Source organism: Perognathus longimembris, chromosome 2 (assembly GCF_023159225.1).
Source record: "Perognathus longimembris pacificus isolate PPM17 chromosome 2, ASM2315922v1, whole genome shotgun sequence".
In the NCBI taxonomy this organism is placed as follows: Eukaryota; Metazoa; Chordata; class Mammalia; order Rodentia; family Heteromyidae; genus Perognathus; species Perognathus longimembris.
In genome coordinates, this window is record NC_063162.1 from 49624479 (window position 1) to 49650013 (window position 25535).

At 44.5% G+C, this 25535-nt stretch overlaps 3 protein-coding genes across 4 annotated transcripts in view; 2 read left to right on the forward strand and 1 right to left on the reverse strand.

The window, feature by feature from the left end:
• The first annotated feature begins 5445 nt into the window (after window positions 1-5445).
• On the forward strand, window positions 5446-5966 carry LOC125343405 (vesicle transport protein SFT2A-like). The gene has a single exon (XM_048335825.1). It carries the CDS (start codon window positions 5455-5457, stop codon window positions 5929-5931), a length of 477 nt encoding a protein of 158 aa, XP_048191782.1. The 5' UTR covers window positions 5446-5454; the 3' UTR covers window positions 5932-5966.
• Window positions 5967-10189: 4223 nt separating this feature from the next.
• Samd8 (sterile alpha motif domain containing 8) overlaps window positions 10190-25535 on the forward strand; it is a 46090-nt gene continuing 30744 nt past the window's right edge. The window contains exon 1 of one of the 2 annotated variants that reach the window (XM_048339103.1): window positions 10190-10334. The gene's annotated coding sequence lies outside the window, so the exon portion shown is untranslated. Of the gene's footprint in view, window positions 10391-25535 lie in introns of both variants that reach the window. The other variant, XM_048339104.1, reaches the window with a different exon arrangement.
• Window positions 18902-19772, reverse strand: LOC125344179 (60S ribosomal protein L29-like). Its single transcript, XM_048336796.1, has 2 exons — window positions 19565-19772; window positions 18902-19345 (listed from the first exon to the last, which is right to left on the reverse strand). The coding sequence occupies exons 1-2, from the start codon at window positions 19736-19738 to the stop codon at window positions 18902-18904; spliced, it is 618 nt and encodes a 205-aa protein (XP_048192753.1). The 5' UTR covers window positions 19739-19772.

Genomic DNA, 25535 nt, shown 5'->3' on the forward strand with positions numbered 1-25535 from the left:
AAAAAAATGATCATAGTCATAGACTATAGAAATAACCATAATATTAGTAGAAATGCCATGGTAACTGTTGGGTTGGTTTACTTATGATTAAGTACTGAATTGTTTTAGCCCACTCAAGCTTGCTTAGTGGTAATGGGGAAACATGGTCGTAATTGTTAAAATAAAGTTGGTACTAGGTCAGCCTGACTGCATATTCTGCTTCTGTAAATGGCTTGTTTAACACATTTGTGACTTGCTCTACCCCCTGCACTAACCCCCTGCATCAGTGCTATGTGATCACCTGTTGTCAATTCCTGATATCAAGGCCAGTTCACAATATCAAAGCCAAAATAGATAACTGAAAGGGTAGATAGCCAATAGAAATATGACAAGACTTGCTTGCTAAATGCCATCCAATCAAGTATCTGCCAAGTTGGAAATACCCTGCCCCTGTTGTAATCACAATAAAAACCCTGCCTATCTGAGGTTTGGGAATCTCTTTCCAGATCCGCTGTGTCGGTGGCGGTTGGGAGTCCAAGCTTGAGCTTGCAATAAAGACTCTCATGTGTTTGCATCGATATCGACTCCTTGGTGGGTCTTTGGGGACTGGAAATCTGGCATAACAGCTCATGCCTGTAATCCTAGCTACTCAGGAGGCTGAGATCTGAGGATTGTGGTTCAAAGCCAGCCGAGGCAGAAAAGTCTTTGTCAGACTTTTATATCCAATGAACACTCAAAAACTGGAAGTAGTGCTGTGGGTCAAAGTTGTAGAGTGCTAGCCTTGAGTTCAGGGATAGTGCCCAGGCCCTGAGTTCAAGTCCCATGACTACCAACAACACAAAATAAAGTCTCATAAGGTGAATGTAATAGGGAGGCCATATCTGGCCAGTGCCATCATTAGCTGTGGAGGAACTTCAGGTTGACTCCAGCTCAGATTAGAGCAGAAGCCAACTCCATCTTCACTAAGATCTCCCCTACCTATCCAGGGAAGTTCCCCTTTACTGTGATAAGATTGTGTAAACTGCTTGACCACCTGAAGCATGGAAAGTTCAAGGAACGTTCAAGGTTAAACCCGTGCCCTCCTATGAGTAGGCGTATCCACCTGCATCATGTGAGCCCCGCCAAATCCATGAGCCAATTCTAACTAGAATGATAGGTTGGTTCAAATAGATACTATGAGACAGACTATAACTCTATTGGCCACCTGCGTGCGGCCTAACATGCTCTGTAAGTGTTGTATCTTCATTGGCCGCCTGTGTGTGGCAAGTTTGACTGTGATGTTTGCCTTATAACCAGTCTGGAGGGCCATACCGACAGGCGGTCCCAGCTCCTGAGTCTGGGCTGCACTCGTGCGGGCAGCTCCAGCTCCCGAGTCTGGGCCCTGATCCTGCACGCGTGGTCGGCAGTTTCGGCTCCCGAGTCCGGGCTGCGACCAAGGCCAGTTGGTTCACTTTTTGTTCACTTTTTACTTCCCCAATAAAACTGTCTTTTTGTCATCTTGTAGCTGGAGACTATGTGGTGGACTCTTGGGGGAACCAGGAATCCCCTCCCTTAGGGGGGACCCCGTTTCATTGTAGCGAACCCCCACTGTACTTCATATTGGTACATTGGCCGGGAAGAGTCCTTAACCACAATAAATCTGTCTTTTTGTCATTTTGTAGCTGGAGACTGTGTGGTGGACTCTTGGGGGAACCAGGATCCCCTCCCTTGGGGGGGACCCCGTTTCATTGTAGCGAACCCCCACTCTACTTCAGTGAAAAGTTTTGGCAAGGCCTTATTTTAGTATAAAATGGTCAAGTAGGGAGAAAAAGAAAAAGATACTTCCTGCATGTCCTGATCCACATGCAGAAAAGGGGAGTTAAAAATGGCAGCTCTCATATGCTGTCTTTATTTTGTTTTCAAGGCAGATCAACCCTCAGAGAAGCAGAAGATAGCGACTCCTGACACTATCCTTTCAAGGGTTTCAGCACCAGATGGAAGTGTTGCTCAAAGAAGATCACCACACAGGTCAGGCAGAACTGAGTTTATGTAACTGCACCCCTTGTGCATAACACCTTGTCAAAAATTTTTGTTTAATTAATAAATAAATTATTAAAAAAAAGAACTGAGTTTATTGGAAGGGCCAAACCAGTGGGCTACACTCTAGGGTAAGATGTAGCTGCTCAAACTAATGTCAAAAGAGAGTATATAGGGAAAGGTGAGAAGGAAGTGTGACCACAGAGGATGAGGAACTGACCTCAAAGCCTGGGGTCCTTTTGCTGACTCACAGTCAGGTGATTGACAGTCAGGGGATTGACAGTTACAGATGATTACTGGTTTGGGGCAGGTTATTTCTGCCAAGGCTATGTGCAGTCCTTCACAAAGAGGAAGGGGTGTGTGTGAAGGGGACTGTTCTCCTGGGTGTACCTAACACTTACAACATTGGTTCTTTGGCTATTGTTAGAAATGCACAACTCTGCAGTGTCAGAAATGAATGGATACACAAGAGATATAGGATATTTCATCAAGGCACCTTACTTTCATGCAAAAGGGTACAATACTATTACTCTACCCAAAGCAAGGCAAGCACACTTTGCAGGGCAGTTTGCTGAGTGTTAATCCCAATCCAAACTGTAAAGGAGTTAGGCCCACATTCTAAGTATAATTGATTACCAAAGTTAGAAAGGGGCCTGTAAGAGTCACCAGAAAGGAAACCTACTACATGCCTCCAGGTGTGGCAGTTACCTAGGTAACTCAACTACTGGGCATAGACTTAAACAGGTGGGGGGCATCTGCCTGGAGCCCTCCTGGAGCTGACAAGGCAAAGTTCTCACAAAGTAGTAAGGAAAATGGCACTTGTCTGTCTCCCAGGGGGACCTTTATACCCTCATGGGGCTGGGGTGGGAGGTGCCCTACCTGCCCCTCAGGTACCATCATCAAGGGCAGAGTCACATTGCCAAAGGCAGATCTTATATCTGGGCTGGGTGGCATTCTCAAACTGACAATGGCTCTTGGCAAACTACAGGTTCCCACTGTTCAGAAAAGGAATAGGCTGGATTTGATCATCAACAGGTGAGGACAGTTTATTGAGGAACAGTGAGGGGCACAGACCTTCCCACAGGATTGGAGGTTGTGCCTGGGACTGGATTTGGGGATGGGCTTAACAAGGAAGCAGAAAACAGAAAATGTGTTATGGTCTCTTGGGGGCCCTGGGTGATGTCCTTGGTCAAGCCCACAGTGGAATGCTCTACCTGGGGTGAGGAGTTATTATCCCCTGGGGACCAAGGGTGGTGTCTTTGGCCAGGCTTGCATTGGAATAACCTGCCTACAGACAGGCATGTGGTCAAACCTGTTCATGTGCAGCTGTTGTCTTGCTTGGCCTTGGGGAATAAGGCAGTAATCAATCCTTCACCCACCACTGGACTGTAGGTGCTTGGCAACATTTATTGAATGAATAAGTCTATGGAACCAGAATTTTCAGCCCCAGGCTTATCTCTGAGGTCCCACATATCAGGTTCAGTCACTCACCCAACACACAAAATAAAGAGATAAATCATGGTGAAAGTCAGAGAAAGGAAGTTTCTGTAATAGGGAGGTCAGATCTGGCCAGTGCCATCATTAACTGTGGAGGGGCATCAGATTGACTCCAGGTCAGATTAGAGCAGAAGCCAACTCCATCTTCACTAAGATCTCTGCCCCCCTCCCCCTATCCAGGGAAGTTCCCCTTCCCTGTGATAAGATTGTGTAAACTGCTTGACCACCTGAAGCATGGAAGTTTCAAGGAACGTTCAAGGTTAAACCCGTGCCCTCCTATGAGTAGGCGTATCCACCTGCATCATGTGAGCCCCGCCAAATCCATGAGCCAATTCTAACTAGAATGATAGGTTGGTTCAAATAGATACTATGAGACAGACTGTAAGTCTATTGGCCACCTGCGTGTGGCTTAGCATGCTCTGTAAGTGTTGTATCCTCATTGGCCGCCTGTGTGTGGCAAGTTTGGCTGTGATGTTCGCCTTATAACCAGGCTGGAAGGCCACATGGGCAGGCGGTTCCAGCTCCCGAGTCTGGACCTGACCCTGCACATGTGGTCGGGCAGTTTCGGCTCCCGAGTCTGGGCTGTGACCAAGGCCTGTCGGTTCACTTTTTGTTCACTTTTTACTTCCCCAATAAATCTGTCTTTTTGTCGTCTTGTAGCTGGAGACTGTGTGGTGGACTCTTGGGGGAACCAGGAATCTCTTCCCTTGGGGGGGACCCCCGTTTCATTGTAGCAAACCCCCACTCTACTCCAGTTTCTTATATGTCCTGGGCCCACTAAGGGAAAAAGCAAAGTAAGTATTCATACTCATCTTCCAAGCACAGGCATGAGCTTTAGGTTTAAATAGCCAAAGAGTTGGGGGACTTCGGTGAAAGACGCATAGTTATTAAACAATCTTGGGTCAAATTGTGGACTGGTTGTTCATTATCTCAGTCCTTGTAGGTGTTCCGGAAAAATTGTTAAGTAATCTAGTCAGAAAATGCAAGTCATTTTTTCCCTGGACTGTAGAACCCCTGTTCTTCTTTTTCTAGGGGCTAATTCACACCATTTCATATGGTAAAGTTGTTACCTAGCAGTCCTGTGCTTCCTGCATTCCAAGGTGAATGGCTCAGAACAAAAGAGAGTTAAAAAATGGCATTGAGAAAATGTCACACAAAAAAGTGAAAATGTTACAACAAAATCACCTTCTTTATAACTAATGCATGCTAATAATCTAGAAACAGCAGGCTTAGACAAGGTAGTGGACCTGGGGAAGGGCCTAAACCAAATAACAGGAGCCAAAAGCAGCTTGACCTAGAGCTGCTTGACCTTTGCAAAAGAAAGGAATGAGCTAGACCACTCAGTTTGCATGTTTTAGTTTAGGGGAAGTTCCAGAAAGAGAAAGACTTAAGGTTAATTTAGAAGTTAAATAGGTAAGTACCAATCACACCCAGAACCAAGAATTGAACAAAGGGGCTGGAAATATGGCCTAGTGGCAAGAGCAGGCCTGCCTTATATACATGAAGCCCTGGGTTTGATTCCCCAGCACCACATATACAGAAAACGGCCAGAGGTGGCGCTGTGGCTCAAGTGGCAGAGTGCTAGCCTTGAGCAAAAAGAAGCCAGGGACAGTGCTCAGGCCCTGAGTCCAAGGCCCTGGACTGGCAAAAAAAAAAAAAAAAAAAAAAAAAGAATTGAACAGAGAGTATCTTGCTTGTCTAAATGACTTATTGCTTTGATTGCTTTGTTTACCAGAATTTAAGAAATTGTAATTGCTGTTTATAATCACTGACCATCAATTCTGCTTTTGTATGTCTGCTTGCTTTGCCTAACTTGCCTTACCACCTGCATGCTGTATATGGCCACCTGTGTGTGGTATGTGTGATTTTTGCCTTTAAAAATTCAGTGCCGGCGCGCGGAGGTTCGCGGCTGGGCTTCCGGGTGGGCGTGAGAGGCGGGCCAGCCCGCCCGCGGACAGGGCCATGGAGAAGCTGCGGCAGGTCCTGAGCGGCCAGGACAACAAGGAGCAGGGCCTCACCTCGCAGGTCCTGGACGCCACCTCCCTGAGTTTCAGCACCAGATTGAAGTGTTTTGCGATATGCTTTGTGGCTGGCATTTTCTTTTCTATCCTTGGAACTGGATTGCTGTGGCTTCCCAACATAAAACTTTTTGCAGTGTTCTACACCCTTGGAAATCTTTCTGCATTGGCCAGTACCTGCTTTCTGATGGGACCCCTGAAGCAGCTGAAGAAAATGTTTGAAACCACAAGATTGTTTGCAACAATTATTATGCTTTTATGCCTCGTCTTCACCCTGTGTGCCGCTCTGTGGTGGCACAAGAAGGGACTGGCCTTATTATTCTGCATATTGCAGTTCTTGTCCATGACGTGGTACAGCCTGTCCTACATCCCATATGCAAGGGATGCCGTTCTCAAGTGCTGCTCTTCTCTCCTAAGCTGAGTGCCCGCCCTGCAGTGCTGTGGGCGGGAGCGCTGGAGTGTAGATGGGCTGTCGGAACCCGTGCCGTCACTCCAGAGCCAGCCACACAGGGTCCCGGTGAAACCACACGCCGCCCAAACCCTTCACGTTCGGGCTCCATTCACTCCGTGTCACTACCCTGCTTCCCAGAGACAGGAGACTTCTAATCATTGCCAATTGTAAATAATCTTGCCCAGCTTTTAATCTTTTCAGAACATCTTTTTTTTTTTTTTTTTTTTTTGCCAGTCCTGGGGCTTGGTCTCAAGGCCTGAGCACTGTCCCTGGCTTCTTTTTTTGCTCAAGGCTAGCACTCTGCCACTTGAGTCACAGCGCCACTTCTGGCCATTTTCTGTATATGTGGTGCTGGGGAATCAAACCCAGGGCCTCATGTATATGAAGCAGGCACTCTTGCCACTAGGCCATATCCCCAGCCCCTCAGAACATCTTTTGAAGTGCACATGTTTAAGGGATGAATCTGTGTTGCAGGGTGCATTCAGCTTACTGGGTTTTCTTTAAATGTCTACATTTTAAAGATCTTTTTTAACTGCAAAAATGTGAAACTTTCTATCTTAAAGTTGCTTATTACATGTAATAAAAATAATATATATCTTTACAATTTTGAAATAAGCCCACTCAGAAAAATGATAACTTTTAAGATTTATAGTATCCTGAGAGGTTCAATTGAATAAAAGTGAGTCACGGCAAAAAAAAAAAAAAAAAAAAAAAATTCAGTGCTGTTCTTCACCATCCTGGAGGTGAGTGACAAGTGCTGTGCACAGCTAAATAAAGACTCCAAGCCTGATTAAATGCTGGTAATTTTATTGTTGTGGGTCTGAGGCCCACTTGTGTATCTGGTACTGAAGTGCCAGACTTTGAAGTCAGGCCCCATTTTACCACGTGAACCCCATTTTAGAATTGAACCCTGAGCCAATCAGATTTGTACCTGTGTCCTAATCTTGCTTGCTTGAACACCTGATTGTTGTAACCTTGTTCTTTGCCTTTATAAGCCCTGTGTAATCACAGCTCGGGGCTCCCTCCTAACCTCCGCTGTGTCGGTGGGTACGACAAGGCCCGAGTTGCGGCTCGCTTAAATAAAGCCTTGCCTTGCTTTTGCATTTCGGAATGTCTGAGTCTCGGTGGTCTTCTTGGTGGTGGTCTTGCGACTTGGCACAACAGTACACAACAGCTCCAAGGATGAATGACAGAAAAAACTTCCCAGTGTCTGGGTGATTCACAAACTCACAGGGAGCAGTGAGGACTGGATGTCTATTGGAGGAATGTCTGGATTACAGAGCTCAGGGGCAATTTTCAGAGTTGAAGAGTCAGAGAAGTGCAGGGAGAGACATGGAAAATATCTAAAGGGTGTCCATAGGTTTGTAGGGGAAGGTTTGAACATTGGTCCTATAATGGCATCTGTTAGCATTTCCCCCGCCTTAGGTCCTCAGCTCCTCCCATTAGCCTCCAGATCCACCCAGACCTAAACTCCCTTCCCTAGAACTGTAATGGGCCACTCCTACTCCCACTCCCACTCACCATTAAGACCTATCTACTTCCCCTTTGGCCCCAGAGAAGCTGCCACCTGGATAAAGTGCAGCCGCCATGTTGGTCCCTTTCCTGTGGGAGATATGGCCCCACTAATAAGCTTCCTTATGAACTTTCTTCTCCTGTCCATGACTATATCATCATGGTCCCCTGGGATGGCTGGGACATATCCTTTCAGCATCTTATATCTTGAAAGAGAAGGCTGAAGGTGCTTTGTATGTCAAGTAAAAAAGGTGAACACTGACAATAAACTTTGAGGTCCAAAGGACCTGACATCAGAAATGTCTTCAGGGTGGGATGGCGATGCTTCTGCCTCTAAAAGTGTTAGGTTTTTAAAGTAGGTAGCCGGCAAAGGAGAATGCCATGCGGTATTCAGGCAGGAGAGAAAGTTTATTACCGAACTGCTGGCCTGTGGCAGAGGTGATCCACGACCAGAGAGAAGGGAGAGAAGGGAGAGAAGGGCAAGAAGGGAGAGAGGGGAGAGAAAGGGCGACCCCCACCCAGTCCTGCCTTTTTTTTTTTTTTTGGCCAGTCCTGGGCCTTGGACTCAGCCTGAGCACTGTCCCTGGCTTCTTTTTGCTCAAGGCTAGCACTCTGCCACTTGAGCCACAGCGCCACTTCTGGCCATTTTCTATATATGTGGTGCTTGGGAATTGAACCCAGGGTTTCATGTTTATGAGGCAAGCACTCTTGCCACTAGGCCATATTCTCAGCCCCAGCCCTGCCTTATTTAGGGCAGGGGAAAGGGGTGTGGCCAGGTGGATTAGGATGTGACTTTAGGGAAAGGGGAGGTAACTGCCTCCAGGTCTGCTGGTTACCCAGGTAACTGGGTGGAGACTTAATGAGGTGGGGGCATCTGCATGGAGCCTTCCAGGGACAGACCTTACAAAAAGCTTTTGCTCTCTTTGTAATATGGAGGTCAGATCTGGCCAGCGCCATCAATGGCAGAAGCTGACCCCATCTTCACTAAGATCTCCCCCGCCAGTGAGCTATAGGGCTCCGCCCAGTCCAGGGAAGGTTCCTTTAGCTGTGATAAGATTATGTAAACTGCTTGACCACCTGAGATGTATGTTCAAGGTTAAGCCTGTGCCCTCCCACCAAAGAGCAGCCTTACCCCTGCCCCCATGAGTAGGCATATCCACCTGCATCATGTGAGCCCTGCCAAATCTGCACGACAATTCTAACTAGAATGATAGGTTGGTTCAAATAGATACTATGAGACAGATTGTAACTCCATTGGCCACCTGTAAGTGTTGTAACCTCATTGGCCTCCTGCGTGTGGCAGGCTTGACAATGTGGTATTTGTCTTTATAACCTGATCCGGAGCTCGACCCGGCACACATTCCTAGCCCCCAGGTCTGCGCCGTGGCCCTGGCATCCAGCCTGCTTTTTACGGTTGCAGTTTCAGCTCCCAAGTCTGGGCTGTGACCCTGGCCATCAGTTTGCTTTTTACTTCCCCAATAAGTTCACCTTTTATCATCTTTTTGTTTGAGACTGTTTCTGCGTGGTAGACTCTTGGAGGGATGGGGAATCCCCTTCCTAGAACCCCATTACACTCTTCTTGTTGTACCAAGACTCAGTTGCGAGAAACAGAGAAGCCACATTTTGAAAGGTCAAATTGGGAGTCTTTATTGGAGAGCTGGTGACTGCAGTGGACTTTTGTCACAAAGACCTGTAGCCCCTCAAATACACTTAACACTGTCAGAAGAAACTGAAGGAAAAAAAAAGGTTGACTTGCCCTCCTGCCAGAGCTGATTACCAATGAAAGAGGTGAGATGTCTTATTTTCTCACTTGACTTCACAGAGGCCCTCGCAGGGCCCAGTGGTATGAACCTCAGTGGGCAGGCTTCCCTGCTGCCCTTGATCTTAAGTACAGCTTGAGTGGAAAGACCCAGGCCATCCCAGTCTACATGCCTACCTGCCTCAGAACCTTCTCCCACCCCATCCAGAGGCACCAAAGCTGATCCTGCCCTGCATAGGGAGAAGGAGTCAAGGAGCAGCTGGAGCCTAGGTTGCTGTTGCTGGCTGTGTACTCGGTTTCTGTCAGTGCCCAGCCTGGGTTGGGAGGCTATCTTTATTGGTTGAGTAGGCTTGTGGAATGAGAACCATAGGTTCTCACGGTAGAGTTGGGTCGCAATACTAGCTTGGTCACATATTAACTGTGACGTGTCAGGCAGTATGTTTCTCGGCCTTTACTGAATTATATCTACTTTATAGGGTTGAAGGAAGGGTTAAATGAGATACAAAGCATTGGGCATAGGCATTGGCAGGGTGAAGGGGCAGTAAATGATAATAATGATCATTGGCGATTGGCTCTTGAAGAGAAGCTAACTCCTTCCAAAGGAATCAGAATAACTTCTTCCTAGGTCCTAGCTCCATTTCCCCATCCTCGTGATTCCCTGGCCTCTATTCTTCAGGGTAGGCCTCTGGATTGACGCATGCGCTCTCAGTACGTTTCTCTCCCTCCCAGCCAGGCCAGTTTTCCCCAGTTCTCCCGGGCGGTTTGGAGCCCGAATCCCTTCCGGTCTTGGCCCCGCCCCTTTGCCCGTAGGCCTCTCCTCCTGAAGCAGTTCCGGTCCGGCCCTGAGCAGCCGCCCGGCGCGGCGCTGACGGGATTGGCGCGGTGCCGGCGCGGCGCTGACGGCGTTGGCGCGATGCCGGCGCGCGGCCGCCCGCGTCCCCGCCCCCGCCGGCCCTCGGGCTCCCCGCCCCGGGCTCCGCCCCCGCCGCTGGAGGCGCTGCGCTCCGCCGAGGAGCCCCGGGCCCCCGACTCCGACGGCGTCTCAGACGCCTTGGACGCGGACCCCGAGGTGGGGCCCCAGTGCCCGACTCCCGCTGCGGAGGTGAGCGGACGCCTAGGCAGAGGAGAAGGGAGAGTGGGGGGCGCCGGCCGCCAAGGGTGAGTGGGGGGGCCCCAGGTGGAGCCAGACGGGCCGGGGGAGACGGTTGCAGGAGCCCGGAGTCCGCTCTAGAACGGAATCTGGAGGAAATGGAGGTGGTTGAGCTGACGGCCTGGGGACGGACGAGGTCGAGGGGGCGGGAGAGGGGCGAGGGGTCCGACACAGCCTGGGGCGTTTGAGAACCGCGTAGAGAAAGAAGGCCGGGGGTCCCCAGGAATCTGGACCTGACGGGGAAACTCTCTGAGCCGTGGCGGTGGGAATGAGGGCGGGCCCGGGACTGGTGTGTCGGCCCCAAGGCTTGGGGTCGTCCAGGAACCGGGCGGGGATGGGTGGTGTTTGGGGTGGGCACGGATTGGGGCTGACTGGAAAGGCGGGGGTGGGGCGGCTGCGGGATGGGAAGTAGCTTGGCTAAAGGGTTGAGAAGTAATTAAAAAGAGAAATGTGGACCAGAGAGAAAAGGAGCGTTTGAGAGATCTAATTTAGGACACTGGGCATTTGTACAGACAGGTATCTTTCAAGGCATGATAGATTGCCAGGGCTCAGTGCTTGGATTATAGGGCTCTCTTGTTCGTGAACCGGTGGATCATTTTAAGAATCTCGAGTGCGAGGAGCAGTGTTCATCGCTGATTTGCCTACAGGAATGTGGGGGAGTAGTACTGAGGAAGTGAGGTTTGAAGAAGGTGGTAAAAGGCGTGATTTTGAAAATAAAAGATGTCATTCAGATTTCTTCTAACAGTAATGGCATACTCTTTCTTTGTGCTTCTTCCTTAAATAAGTGTAAGTATTAGACAAGTTTAAATCCGAAAAAAAATCTTAAGAATTGCCTTGAAAATTTTAGTTAGTTCGGGCACTAGTGGCTTATGCCTGTAATCCTAGCTGTTCAGGAGGCTGAGCTCTGAGGTTCGAAGCCAGCCCAGGCAGATAAGTCTGTGAGACTCTTATATAACTCCAATAAACTACTCAGAAAAAGCCTGAAGTGGCACAGTGGCTCAAGTGGTAGAGCATTAGCTTTGAGCACAAAGAGGCTCAGGGATAGCTCCCAGGCCCTGAGTTCAAGCCCTGAGACTGGCAAAAAAAAAAAAAAAAAAAAAAAAAAGTTAAATTGAAGACCAAACACAGTGGCTCACACCCATAATCCTTGGGAGTCAGAGATTTGTAGGATTGTTGTTTGAATCCTGTCAAGCAAAAAGTTTAGGAGACCATCTCAGTTAATTGAAAATCTGGGCCTGGAATCATGCACCTGTCATTCCAGCTACATCTGGGAAGCAAAAATGAATTTGCAGTCCAGGCCAGTGTATATGTGTGTGGGGATAACCATGAGAGTGTTTTTGAAAACAAGATTTTTAAAGCCCGATATCCATCAAGTGCAAGGCTCCAAGTTGAAACCCCTGTACCCAGAACCCAAAATTAGAATGGAAACAAATTTGGTTTACAGACTCATAGTATTCTGTGTGAATTGACGGGTCCTCCCAGTTTGAGATGACACATAGAGATAGCCACTTGGTAGAAATATGGTCAATGCTGGGTTGAGGGCACATGAAAACACTGCCCTCCCGGAGTTTACCAGATCTTCCTCTTGCCGATCAATCCAGGATTGGAATGATCTTTTAAAAATTTGGGAGGCTGGGCACTGGTGGCTCACACTTGTAATCCTAGCTACTCAGGAGGCTGAGATCTGAAGATCATGTTTCAAAGCCAGCCTGCTGAGAATCTCATATCCAATTAACCACTAGAAAACCACAAGTGGAGCAGTGGCTCAAAGTGGTAGAGCACTAGCTTTGAGCAAAATAGGTCAGGGACAGCTTCCATGCCCTGAGTTAAGCCCCAGAAAGAAAAAAAAATTGAGAGGAAAAAAGATGAACAAATGCAGAATTGGTACTCACTAGACACAGTGTTGAAAATTAACTATACAACTTGTGGGTGGGGACAGGAGGGAAAAACTGGGAGAAAGGGAGGGAAAGGGTGACATTGTCTCAAAAGAAAAGTACTCATTCATTACCTGATTCCTATAACTGTAACCCCTCTGTAATCACCCTTACAATCACAGTTTTAAAAAGTACACACACACACACACACACACACACACACACACAGAGTTTGAGAGATATTGAAAAGACCAGTATTCAAGTACCATTTTGCAGGTTTGTATCAATATTTTTAGTAAAATGATGTTTGTAGTTAGGAGCAAAAGGAATGGGGACAGGTTAGTGCACAGATGCTTTTTATATAAAACACAGTACCCAAACCATAAGTGTGCAAGAAAAATAGTGATTACAATAAGTATGTACGTAATGAGTACATTTCTTTTTAGACAATATTGCCTTTTTCCTCCTTAGAAATAAGATAATTTTCCTTTGTAATTGTTGAATTATAAGGGCATGACTCCATGAAGTCTTCAGCCACATTTCATATAATGTTTTACGTTTACAACTTTTTAATCTGATTATAAATTAAACCATTTCAAAAGAAACTTTCAATCAAGGGCTTTGTAATTTGAACAAGTATTTGCTGTTTAATCTTCATGAGATGATAATTGACTGATTGCAAGAAGCTATTAAATTAGTTTGTGTAACTAGACTATCAAAATGCTGGGTTAGAGGAGAGGTAACTTCTTAGCTTTGATTTTTTAAAGGTTATCAAAAGATTAACTTCCTTACCTGAATAAATATCTTTGGTTGAAGAAGTTCACATAGTATATCACTGCTATGTTTGTGCTTTTTATCACTGGAATGCCATACGTAGCTCTGCATAAGTATTGGCATGAAATACTAGGACTCTATTAAGGTTACATCTTGGTGTTACTGTAAAATTAAAGATAGAATTTAATTAATAGACTAGTGGATCTATTGATCATCATATTTTCATTTCCCTTTGTCAGTTCTCAGTTTCTTAGTAAAAAAGATAATCCATGTTATTATAAAGTACGTTTTGTAAGGCAGAAGCAGCTATCATGACTACAATGGCAGAACTTATGGAAACTCTTAAACTAGTTTTGATGTCAGTAGCACACTCTTCAGTCTGCATAGACTTATTCACTGCATAGTTGGCTGTAAACCCCTTTTTGTTTTTCATGGGTTCTGTTGAGAATTGGAATTTGAACACTTTGAGAAACTTAAATCATGAATATTTGATTAATATTATTTTAAATTTTTAATTATAGAGGTGATGTACAGAGGGATAATAGTTACATAAGTCAGGTAATGAGTACATTTGTTTTTGGACAATGTCATCCCTTCCCTTGCTCTATCTCAGTTTTTCCCTCCTGTCCCCACTCACAAGTTGTAAAGTTGATTTTCAACATAGTGTTTAGAGAGTACCACTGCTGCATTTGTTCAACATTTGTCTCTTCATTTCTGTGCCCTCTCTTGCCTTCCCAAAGACAGATAAATGAACAAATAAAACAAAAAGAAAAGAAAAACAATTAAGAAATAACCTTGGGGGTTGGGAACATGGCTTAGTGGTAGAATGCCTGTCTAGCATGCACAAAGCCCTGGGTTCGATTCCTCAGCACCACATAAAAAAAGCCAAAAGTGGTGCTGTTGCTTATGAGGTAGAGTGCTAGCCTTGAGCAAAAAGAAGCCAGGGACAGTGCTCAGGCCCTGTGTCCAAGGGGTGGGTAGTGGGTGGAGAAGAAATAACCTTCCTGCCTCTTCCTGGAGTTTATTTTATATGATCAGAGGCACATAGGTATTGTACCTTTGTGTTCCTCTCCTAAGAGTATCCTTTGGTCTCACTGTGTGTGTGTCTAGAATCTTATATAATTTACCATGTCCCAAGGCCATAATGTTATTATTATTTTGTCATACGATAATGCTCTATTAGGCCAGGAATGTAACTCAGTGGTAAAATACTTGTGTAACATGCACGAGGTTCTGGGTTCAATTTCCAGTACTTGGGGAGGGAGAGCTACTTGTTAACTATTACTTTAAGATTTAATGTTATGTGTCTGTGTGTTTGTGTGTTCCTGCACTCAGTTCCAGGGCTTGAACTCTAGGCTTCCCACTCTCACACAGTCGTCGTTGTCGTTGTCGTCGTCGTCCTCCTCCTCCTTCTCCTCCTCCTCCTCCTCCTCCTCCTCCTCCTCCTCCTCCTCCTCCTCCTCCTCCTCCTCCTCCTCCTCCTCTTCTTCCTCCTCTTCTTCTTTTTTTTGCCTGTGGCACTTGACCATTTGAGGTGTAGATCAGCTAATTGTTGGATAACTGGAGATTAGAGTCTTTCAGATTTGTTTGCCCAGGCTGGCTTCAAACTTACTTCAAAATTTTTATTTCCAAGCCTGATGAAATATGTGATGTTAGTAGTTGGGTACCTAGCATGGTCATTAACTAAAAGATGGAACTCTTTTCCTGTCTTATATTTCTACCCATTGTGGGGCCAAATGTAGCACACATTCTTTTGTTTCCCTCCAAACCCAAACCCCCATATCATAGTAGGAAATGGAATATGAAGTCCTGAGCCAGTTTATACTTTTGCATTATATGATTGGGTTTTAGGATATAAGATTATTTTTAAAAATTTTACCCATCAATATCTCAAACTGCTAGCCTGCTTATACTCATTAAGGTAAGCATGAGAACTTTATAGACTTCTTTACTAGTGTGCTGTGGCATGGGACCAGGACAGGAGCCCATCTCTAAATTTTGATTGTCATGTGAAAACTTTTGGTACAGCTGAGTATATAAAGTGGGCAGTGATTTCTTAGATGTGTGTGTGCGTGCACACGCACACCTACCAGTCCTGGGACTTGAACTCAGGGCCTGGATGCTGTCTCTGACCTTTTTAGTTCAAGGCTATCACTTTACCATTTGAGTCACTGCCTTACGTCCAGCTTTTTGGTGGTTAGAGATTAGAGTCTTGGGGACTTTCCTGCCCCGGCTGACTTCCAACTTCAATCTTAGATCTCAGCCTCCTGAGTAGCTTAAGATTATAGGTATGAGCAAACTGGTATCTGTCAGCTTACTCTTTGAGCTCAGACCATTCTGGCTACAGTGTGGAATTACCACTAATAGTAGTGGACATCTAAGTTTGAAGATAAGTTGGAGCCAGAAAAGATTTGTGTTCTTCCACATAGGTGGCAGTGTTTTGAATAGTGTATATAAGGGGTCAGGACACCAAAAAATGTCTCTGAACTGAAGTACAGCCAAGAGAGTGTAACAGAAGAAGCAACTTAATGTTTTCAAATGTGCAACAATAGGAAATCAGTACTAAAGAGTGTCAGAAATGGATAGGAGAATTGGCTCAGTCTTTGGAACCATTTGTTATTGCAGATTTCACAGATGTTTTTGAAACAGTATCTTGTGCTGACTAAGAAAAAGTAAGTTATCTTTGAGCTTTGGATATAGAAAGAATAGTTTTTGTTTGCTCACAAAAAAGTGTTCATTTAGGGTTAAAAATTTTTAGATAGAATGAAAAAAGATAAGTAGTCCAAAAGTACAATAAGTTACAGAGTTACCACAAAATTTAGATGCAATAACTCAAAGCCTTATCCTACTACATTGTAGTTTTTACTTTTTTATTTCATAAGAATTTTGATGTTCTTGGGCTGGGGATATGGCCTAGTGGCAAGAGAGCTTGCCTCGTATACATGAGGCCCTGGGTTCAATTCCCCAGCACCACATATACAGAAAATGGCCAGAAGTGGCGCTGTGGCTCAAGTGGCAGAATGCTAGCCTTGAGCAAAAGGAAGCCAGGGACAGTGCTCAGGCCCTGAGTCCAAGGCCCAGGACTGGCCAAAAAAAAAAAAAAAAAAAAAAGAATTTTGATGTTGTTTTTATGGGTCTGAAAACATAATTTGTTTCTCTTGTGTGCATACTTATCTATGAAATACTTAAATTTTTTCTTTCTAAAATTTAGTATCTTAAATATGCATATTTGTGGGGTACAGTGTGATGATTTTACATTGTGAATAAAATCAAAGTAGTTAGCATTTCTATCCCTAAACTTAAAAAATAATAATAAGTGTTGGGGTTGGGGAGTTGGCCTAGAGGTAGAGTGCTTGCTTCGCATACATGAAGCCCTGGGTTTGATTCCTCAGCACCACATATATAGAAAAAGCCAGAAGTGGCTCAGGTGGTAGATGCTAGCCTTGAGCAGAAAGAAGCCAGGGACAGTGCTCAGGCCCTGAGTTAAAGCCCCAGGACTGGCAAATAATAATAATAATGAGTGTTTGTGATAACACATAATAAGTGCGATGTTTTAATACACATATACAATGTATACTGATGAAATAACAGCAAATAAGACTTCCATTGCCTTATGAGTATTTTAGTTTGGAGTTTTTGAGTTCTTTCTTCTAGTTATCCATAAAATATACAATAGGTTATTGTGAACTATGCACAATCACCTAATTGTGCATAGAGCACTAGAAGTTATTCTTTTCTCTTTTTCTGTTTTGTATTGCTGTGCTGGAGATTAAAGCCAGAATCTTGCACATGGTGGACAAGAACTCTACTGAGCTATCCCCACAGCCTCAGAACTGACTACTTTGATCTAACTTAGTATTCTCTCTCTCTCCTCCCTTTCTCCTATGTTTGTCAGCCTATTGTACAGTTGGATTGACTTTTACAGCATCCACATAAGAGAAATAACACTATTACTTTCTGTGTCTAACTTATTTTATGTAATATAATGTCTCCAGTTACATTCATGTTGCTGCAAATGATAGAATATCCCTTCCCCCCAGTCTCTCTATCTTGTGCAGACTAATCCAAAACTCCTTTGTCTAAGGAATCCTCTTGCCACAGCCTCTTGAGCAGCTAGGATGACAGGTACATGCTAGTGTGCCTGGTTATGGATATCATTTGATTTTGTGTATATATGCCTGTACTGGTACTTGAACTCGGCCTGGATGCTACCCTGAGCTTTTGTGTTCAAGGCTAGCACTCTACCACTTGAGTCTCAGCTTCACTCTGTCTTTTTGCTGGTTAAGTGGAAATAAGAGTCTCACAGGCTTTTCTGCCATAGTGGGCTTCCAACTGCTATCCTCATATCTCAGCCTCCTGAGTAGCTAGGCTTAATCGGTGTGAGTCATTGGTTACCTGGCTTTGGTAACCATTTTGACTTGGATAAGCTGATACTTCTGAGTTGATTTGCATTTTCCTTAAGGCTAATGATGTTGAACATTTTCTCCTTTTGTGAAGTCTAATGTCATTTGCCAATTTTCAAAATCGATTATTTGAGTTGTATTGAGTTTTACTGGTTCCTTATTCTGGATGGTAGTCTTTCGGTTTTTTGTTGTTTTTTTCTTGGTTGGAGATTGGGACTAGAACTTGGTACCTGACACTTTTGTTCTTTGTCTAGCATTCTACCAACTGAGCCACGCCTCCAACAGCTAGTTGTCTTTTGTTAGAATAATAGCTTGACATTGTCCCCCCATTCTTCAGATTGTCTCTTCATTTTATTGTTTTTTGTTGTTGTGAAAAGCTTCTTGGTTTACTAAATCCGGTTATCTATTTTGCCTGTGCTTTTATGGTATTGTGTGTAAAAATTGTAAAAATGGAGAGGGCTGGGGGATTTAGCTCAGTGGTGAAGTACTTGCCTAGCATACCTGAGACCCTAGGTTCAGGCCCCAAGCACAGGAAAAAAAAGATCATTAGTGATATACTCCTGTTGAAATACTTTTATTTAGTTAAATTTTATAGTAAATTAATAAATGAGAAACACACATCCCTGTGTGTAGGATTCTACATTGGATAATGGAGTCATGTATTGTTACTCTTTTTCAGTTTATATTAGTTTATTACAGTCATTTTGATTAAATTCAACCTTTATGCAATTTAACATCTGTTTTTCATGTATTCATATTTATTTAACATAAGCCCAAAGGTATCAACCTTTAATATTCTCTTACTCTATGGCAGTTTATTGATATATGACTATAATTTCAGCCCTGTAGCAATGTTTTATAACAGACAGAGGAGTTTTGTTTGTGCTGGTGCTGAGGCTTCAACTGAGGAGTGAGCCACCTGGCTCAAAGGAGTTCATTATGATGGCAAAGCCAGTTTATATTTATTGAGCAGTTTCCATTTGCCAAGCACTATTGTAAATCCATTACCTATGAAATAGGCACTATTATTCTCATTTTACACATCAAGCCAATGAGGACAGACTAGGATAGGTGGCTCAAGCCTTGTAGTACTAGCTACTTGGGAGATATAGATAAGGGGATCATGGTTCCAGGCCAGCCCAGCTGGCCAAAAAGAGTACTTGAGACTCTAGCATGTGTCATACATTTGTCATTGCAACTCCTTGGGGAAACACTGATAAGTGATTGCAATCCAAGTTGTGGCTCAGGGGTGAATAACCAACACACTGCTGGATGCCAGTGGTTCATATCTGTAATCCTAGCTGCTCAGGAAGCTGAGCACAGAATCATGGTTCAAAGTGAGCTGGGACAGAAAAGTTCATGAGACTTTTTTTTTTTTTTCCACCTCAGGTTTATTGGAGAACCCACACGGGCCACTGCCCCCCCCCCCCCAAACAGCAGCCAGGGAACCACGGCAGTCCACCATCTCTCATGAGCAGACGCGTCTTAACTGTGGGCCCTTCACAGGACCCTGGGCTCCCTTAGGGGCTGGAGCTTGGGATCCCTTAGGGGCAGTGGCCTGCGATCCCTTAGGGGCTCCCTTAGGGGCTGAGGCCTGGGCTCCCTTAGAGGCTGAAGCCTGAGCACCCTTAGTGGCAGCGGCCTGGGCCTGGGCCTGAGTTGGAGTGGTAGCTCGTGCTGCGGCTGCAGCCTGGGCCTGGGCCTGGGCCCTGGCCTTGGGCGTGGCGAGCCTGAGGCCCTTGGCCATGTAGGCGCGGATGCGCTTCCTGAGCTTGGGGTGGGCTATGAAGGCGAGGCGCTGCAGCTTGCTTGTGGGCTGCTGGGGGAGTTTGCGTTTGTTGCTCACGACTTTGGGCTTCACCAGTGTCTTGATGGCCTCAGCCCGCACGCTCATGGCCTTGGCATTGTTCGCCTGCATCTTCTTCTTTTTTTTTTTTTTTGGCCAGTCCTGGGGCTTGGACTCAGGGCCTGAGCACTGTCCCTGGCTTCTTTTTGCTCAAGGCTAGCACTACTTGAGCCACAGCGCCACTTGTGGCCATTTTCTGTATATGTGGTGCTGGGGAATCGAACCCAGGGCCTCATGTATATGAGGCAGGCACTCTTGCCACTAGGCCATATCCCCAGCCCCCACCTGCATCTTCTTAAAGCCCTTCTTGTTGTGCTTCTTGGCAAAAGGCATGTTCCGCAGGAACTTGGGGTCTACCCCCTTTAAAGATTTGTATCTTTGTGATCTGGGTTTCTTGATGCCATTTCTGTGCCATTTCCGGGACTGGTTGTGCGTGGTGTGGTTCTTGGACTTGGCCATGTCTGAACCGCCAGCCCGCGGAAGCTGCTGCGCCTGGGACCTCATGAGACTCTTTTTTTTTGGCCAGTCATGGGGCTTGGTCTCAGGGCCTGAGCACTGTCCCTGGCTTCTTTTTTGCAAGGCTAGCACTCTGCCACTTGAGCCACAGCGCCACTTCTGGCCATTTTCTGTGTATGTGGTGCTGGGGAATCGAACCCAGGGCCTCATGTATATGAGGCAGGCACTCTTGCCACTAGGCCATATCCCCAGCCCCTCATGAGACTCTTATCTTTACTTTAACACCAGAAAAGTCAGAAGTCAAGCTGTGGCTCCAATGGTAGAGTGCTAGCTTGGAGCAAAAAATCTTGGGAACAGCATCCGCCCGGAGTTTAAGCCCCAGGATCAGCATAGGTGAATGAATGAATGAATGAATGACACAAAAAGGGCAATCAGAGTTCCTCAAGTGGTAGAATGTTGCCTAACAAGTACAAATCCTCAGGATTGTTCTAGCCAAAAAGAAAAAAGAAAGAAAAAGAAAAGTGCCAGGTGCTGGTGGCTCACACCTATAATTCTAGCTACTCAGGAGGCTGAGATCTGAGGATTGTAGTTCCAAGCCAGCCCAGGCAGGAAAGCCCATCAGAATCTTATCCATTTAGCCACCAGAAAACCAGGAGTGGCTCTGTGTGGTTGAGTCCTAGTCTGGAGCAAAAGAACTTAGGAACAGTACCTGCCCTCCAACTTCAAGCCCCATGACTGACCAAAAAAAAAAGGGAAAAGTGAGGACCAAGTAGATTACAAAACTGCAAAGGATATGCGGCTTTATGTGGATTGGTAAATCCACAATTTAAACCAGAAACAGAATTCTTAACTGCTAGACCTTGTGGATTTCATACTGGATTCTTTTAACAAATAGTTCTCTAAACTTCTACTGTGTGACCTAAGTCAACCTAAATTTCTTCATCAGTAAATTGAAGAATTATACTATATCTCATAAGTCACTTCTAGTTCTGATATTGTAAGAATTCAGTGCTGCTGACTTACAAAACATGATGTGCTTAAAGCTCCAGATAACTGTAATCTCTTGACTCCTGATGGTATAAGGGTTAAGCCATTTTTCAAAGTCCATTTGTTAATGGGTGATGGAGCTCGAGTTACAATCAGATCTTTTTGTGGACTTGGTGGTTTTGTTTTGTTTTGTTTTTTGCCAGTCCTGGGGCTTGAACTCAGGGCCTAAGCACTGTCCCTGGCTTCTTTTTGCTCAAGGCTAGCACCCTACCACTTGAGCCCAGCGCCATTTCCGGCTTTTTCTATCTATATATGTGGTGCTGAGGAATTGAACCCAGGGCTTCGTGAGGTGAGCACTTTACCACTAAGCCATATTCCCAGCCCGGACTTGGTGGTTTTGCCTTGATATATTTCATATTTAGTTTAGTGTGTAGTGAATTAACAATTAGTGAGTAATTAGTAAATTAATAATTGTAGAAAGTTTAGAAAGTTTTATTTTTTCTATTTATATCTATGTAAGTATTATGTACTCCAAACAGTAAGAAACTATAGTTTTCATTTTCTTAAAATTCTTTTTCTAATTAGTATTATATGGTCATTATATAAAGAAAATTTAGATATATTTAATGTGGCATGAAAGCCCACCCCAAAATATCTGGTAATGTTTTAGTATTTTATTTCTTTTTGGCACATTTTTATGAGCATAAATTAGTTATACAAAAATGCCTCCTTATATTTATAACATACATAATGAACTTTGATCAAATTTACCCTATCTGTATTAATCTTATTTAACTTATTTCCCCATTTCCCCTTTTTAAAACAATTCTTGGCAGATCTCGTGGTTAACATTTTCTTTATTGAAAAATCGCATATATTGGACTGGGAATGTGGCTTAGTGGTAGAGTGCTTGCCTAGCATGCGCGAAGCCCTGGGTTTGATTCCTCAGCACCACATAAACAGAAAAAGCCAGAAGTGGAACTGTGGCTCAAGTGGTAGTGTTTGCCTTGAGCAAAAAGAAGCCAGGGACAGTGCTTGGCCCTGCCTGAGTACAAGCCCCAGGACTGGCAAAAAAAAAAAAGAAGAAGAAGAAAAGAAAAGGAAAAGTATATTAAAAGAAAAATACACACATGTGATGGTTTAGACCTGTATGCATGCTACTCTGGAGACTGAGACAAGCTGAGGTGTGTGTGTGTGTGTGTGTTTTCAGTTGTGAGACTTGAACTCAGGTCCTGAATTCTGTCCCTAAACTATTTTTCTTTTCTTTTTTTTTTTTTTGGCCAGTCTTGGGCCTTGGACTCAGGGCCTGAGCACCGTCCCTGGCTTCCTTTTGCTCAAGGCTAGCACTCTGCCACTTGAGCCACAGCACCACTTCTGGCCATTTTCTATATATGTGGTGCTGGGGAATCGAACCCAGGGCCTCATGTATACGAGGCAAGCACTCTTGCCACTAGGCCATATCCCCAGCCCTAAACTATTCTTCTTAAGGCTAGCAATCTGCCACTTTGAGCCATAGCTCCACTTCCTTTTTTTTTTTTTGCCAGTCCTGGGCCCTGGACTCAAGGCCTAAGCAAAGTTTCCCTGGCTTCTCTCTGCTCAAGGCTAGCACTTTGCCATTTGAGCCACAGCGCCACTTCTGGTTTGCTGGTGGTTACTTGGAGACTGAAGGACATTTTTGCCCTAGTTGGTTGGCTTTGAACCACAGTCCTCAGATCTTAGTCTCGGGGTGGTGTGAGAGAGAGAGAGGAAGAGAGAGGTAAGGAGGGCGCTACTGGGGCTTGAACTCGGGGCCTTAAGCTTTCCCTCAGCTTTTTCACTCAAGGCCACTTGAGCTACAACTGTACTTCCTGCTTTCTTTGCATAGTTAGAGATAAGAGTCTCATGGACTTTTCTGCCCAGCTGGCTTCAGATGGTGATCCTCATAATTCAGCCTCCAGAGTAACTAGGATTACAAAAATATTCTGTTTCGGGCTGGGGATATAGCCTAGTGGCAAGAGTGCCTGCCTCGGATACACGAGGCCCTAGGTTCGATTCCCCAGCACCACATATACAGAAAACGGCTAGAAGCGGCGCTGTGGCTCAAGCGGCAGAGTGCTAGCCTTGAGCGGGAAGAAGCCAGGGACCGTGCTCAGGCCCTGAGTCCAAGGCCCAGGACTGGCCAAAAAAAAAAAAAAAAAAAATTCTGTTTCTTTTATTTATTTATTTTTTTGGCCAGTCCTGGGGTTTGGACTCAGAGCCTGAGACCTGTCTCTGGCTTCTTTTTGCTCAAGGCTAGCACTCTGCCACTTGAGCCACAGCGCCACTTCTGGCCGTTTTCTGTTTGTTTGTTTTTTTTTTTTTGCCAGTCCTGGGGCTTGGACTCAGGGCCTGAGACCTGTCTCTGGCTTCTTTTTGCTCAAGGCTAGCACTCTGCCACTTGAGCCACAGCGCCACTTCTGGCCGTTTTCTGTTTGTTTGTTTTTTGCCAGTCCTGGACCTTGGACTCAGGGCCTGAGCACTGTCCCTGGCTTTTTTTTTGCTCAAGGCTAGCTCTCTGCCACTTGAGCCACAGCGCCCCTTCTGGCCGTTTTCTGTATATGTGGTGCTGGGGAATCGAACCCAGGGTTTCATGTATAGGAGGCAAGCACTCTAGCCACTAGGCCATATCCCCAGCCCCTCTGTTTCTTTTAAAAAGAAGTCTTTACATATTTTATTTTGAAATTAGATTTACAGGCAGTCACAATATGTTACAGAAATCGTATGTATCTTCTCTCAGTTTCCTATAGTACATATAATATATCTTACATGATTATAATACAGTATCAAAACCAAGAAAAGGGCTATGGTTCACTCTGTGTGTGTGTGTGTTTGTGTGGGTGTGTGGGTGTGTGTAGTTCTGTAGCATTTTATCATGAAGAGATTAATGCCCACATAGAAACTGTGCCATTACTATGAGGATCTCTCTTGTGTTATCTCTTTACAGTTACCTGATACCCTTAGGCACACTCCATCTCTAATATGTGACAGCCACTCATCTATTCCATCTTTATTTAACTATTTGTCACTTTGAGAATATTGCAGAAATGGAATCACACAATATGTGACCTTTTGAGATTGGCTCTTTTCCCTCAGCCTAATACACTAAGACTTATATCTCAGTTAGTGTGTGTTTATCTGAAGTTCTTTTTCTTTTCCCCCAGTCCTGGTGCTCCAACTCAGCCTGGGTACTGTCTCTGCGCTCTTTTTGCTCAAGGCTAGCTCTCTACCACTTGAGCTACAGCTCACTGACAGCTTTTTCTGTGATTAATTGGAGATAAGAATCTCAGGGACTTTCCTGCCCTGGCTGGCTTCAAACCACGATTCTCAGATCTCAGCCTCCTGAGCTGTTAGTTTTACAGGCATAAGCCACTGGTGCCTGGCACTTTCACTCATTTTTTAATTGGATTTTTATTTCTTTTATTGTTTAACTTTGAAAGTTCTTTATGCATTCAAGGTGTTAGTCCTTTTTCAGGTGATATGGCTTATAAATGAGGAAAATATCTTCTCTAGTCTGTACTTTGTCTTTACATTCTCTTCACAGAGTCTTGAAGTGAAAGGTTTTGTGAAGGTTTTCTTTTATGCTATTTTATAAAACTTCTGTAAATTTATACTATAAATTTAAATATGATACATTTTGAATTAAGTTATACACAAAGTGTGGAATTTGGTAAAGGCTCTACCTTCCCCTCACCTTATACTTGTCTTTAGATATTCAGTGTCTATGGCACTAATTTTCAGTAATCCATTAAATTTCTTTTGTGTCTTTGTCAAAATTAATTGGTCATTCTGATGTGGAGCTGTTTCTGGGTTCTCTATTCTATTCCATTGATCTCTATGTCTATGCTTTTTTTTTTTTTAACCAATCATGGTGCTTGAACTCAGAGCCTCAGCACTGTCTCTGGCTTCTTCTTGCTCAAGACTAGCACTCTACCACTTGAGCCACAGTACCCCTTCTGACTTTTTCTGTTTTATGGTGCTGAGGAATCAAACTCAGGGCTTCATGCATGCTAAGCAAGCACTCTACCACTATGCCACATTCCCAGCCATCTATACTTCTTTCCCCCAGTACCACATAGACTTGAATTTCTATACCTATAAAATAAATGCTGAAGTTAGAGTGTCTTCCCTCACTATTATCTTGCTTAGAATTGTTTTAGCTATTCTAGTTTCTTTACCTTTCCACATTAATTTAAAACTAATTTTTTAAAAGAATCTGTAGTTACTAGGTGCTGGTAGATTATGCCTATAGTCCTAGCTACTCAGGAGGCTGAGATATAAAGATCATGGCTCAAAGCCAGCCTGGGCAGGGAAGTCCATGAGAACTGGAAGTGGTACTGTAGCTCAAAATGGTACAGCCCTAGCCTTGAGTGGAAAAGCTCAGGAACAGTGCCCAGGCCCCAAGTTCAAGCCCCATGACTAACAACAACAACAAAATCTGTATTTATAAAATAGTAGTATTCTCATGAGAATCATATTCAACCTATATATTAATTTATGGGATAATTGACATCCTCCTTACTGTGTTGTGTACTAACTCATGAACATGGATTTATCTCTTTCCAATTTTCCTGTGATTTCTTTTATTATATTGTAGAGATCCTATAGGTGTTTTGTTAGATTTATCTTAATATTTCACTTTATTTTTCCTCCCTGCCATTGGAGATTGAACTCAGAGCCTTGCATTCTGCTCTACCACTTGAACCACATCCCCATTCCAGTACTTTGCCTATCAAAAAGTACCTTTACTATTTGCATCACACCTTCAGCCATTTTTGCTTTACTTTTTCAGTAGAGT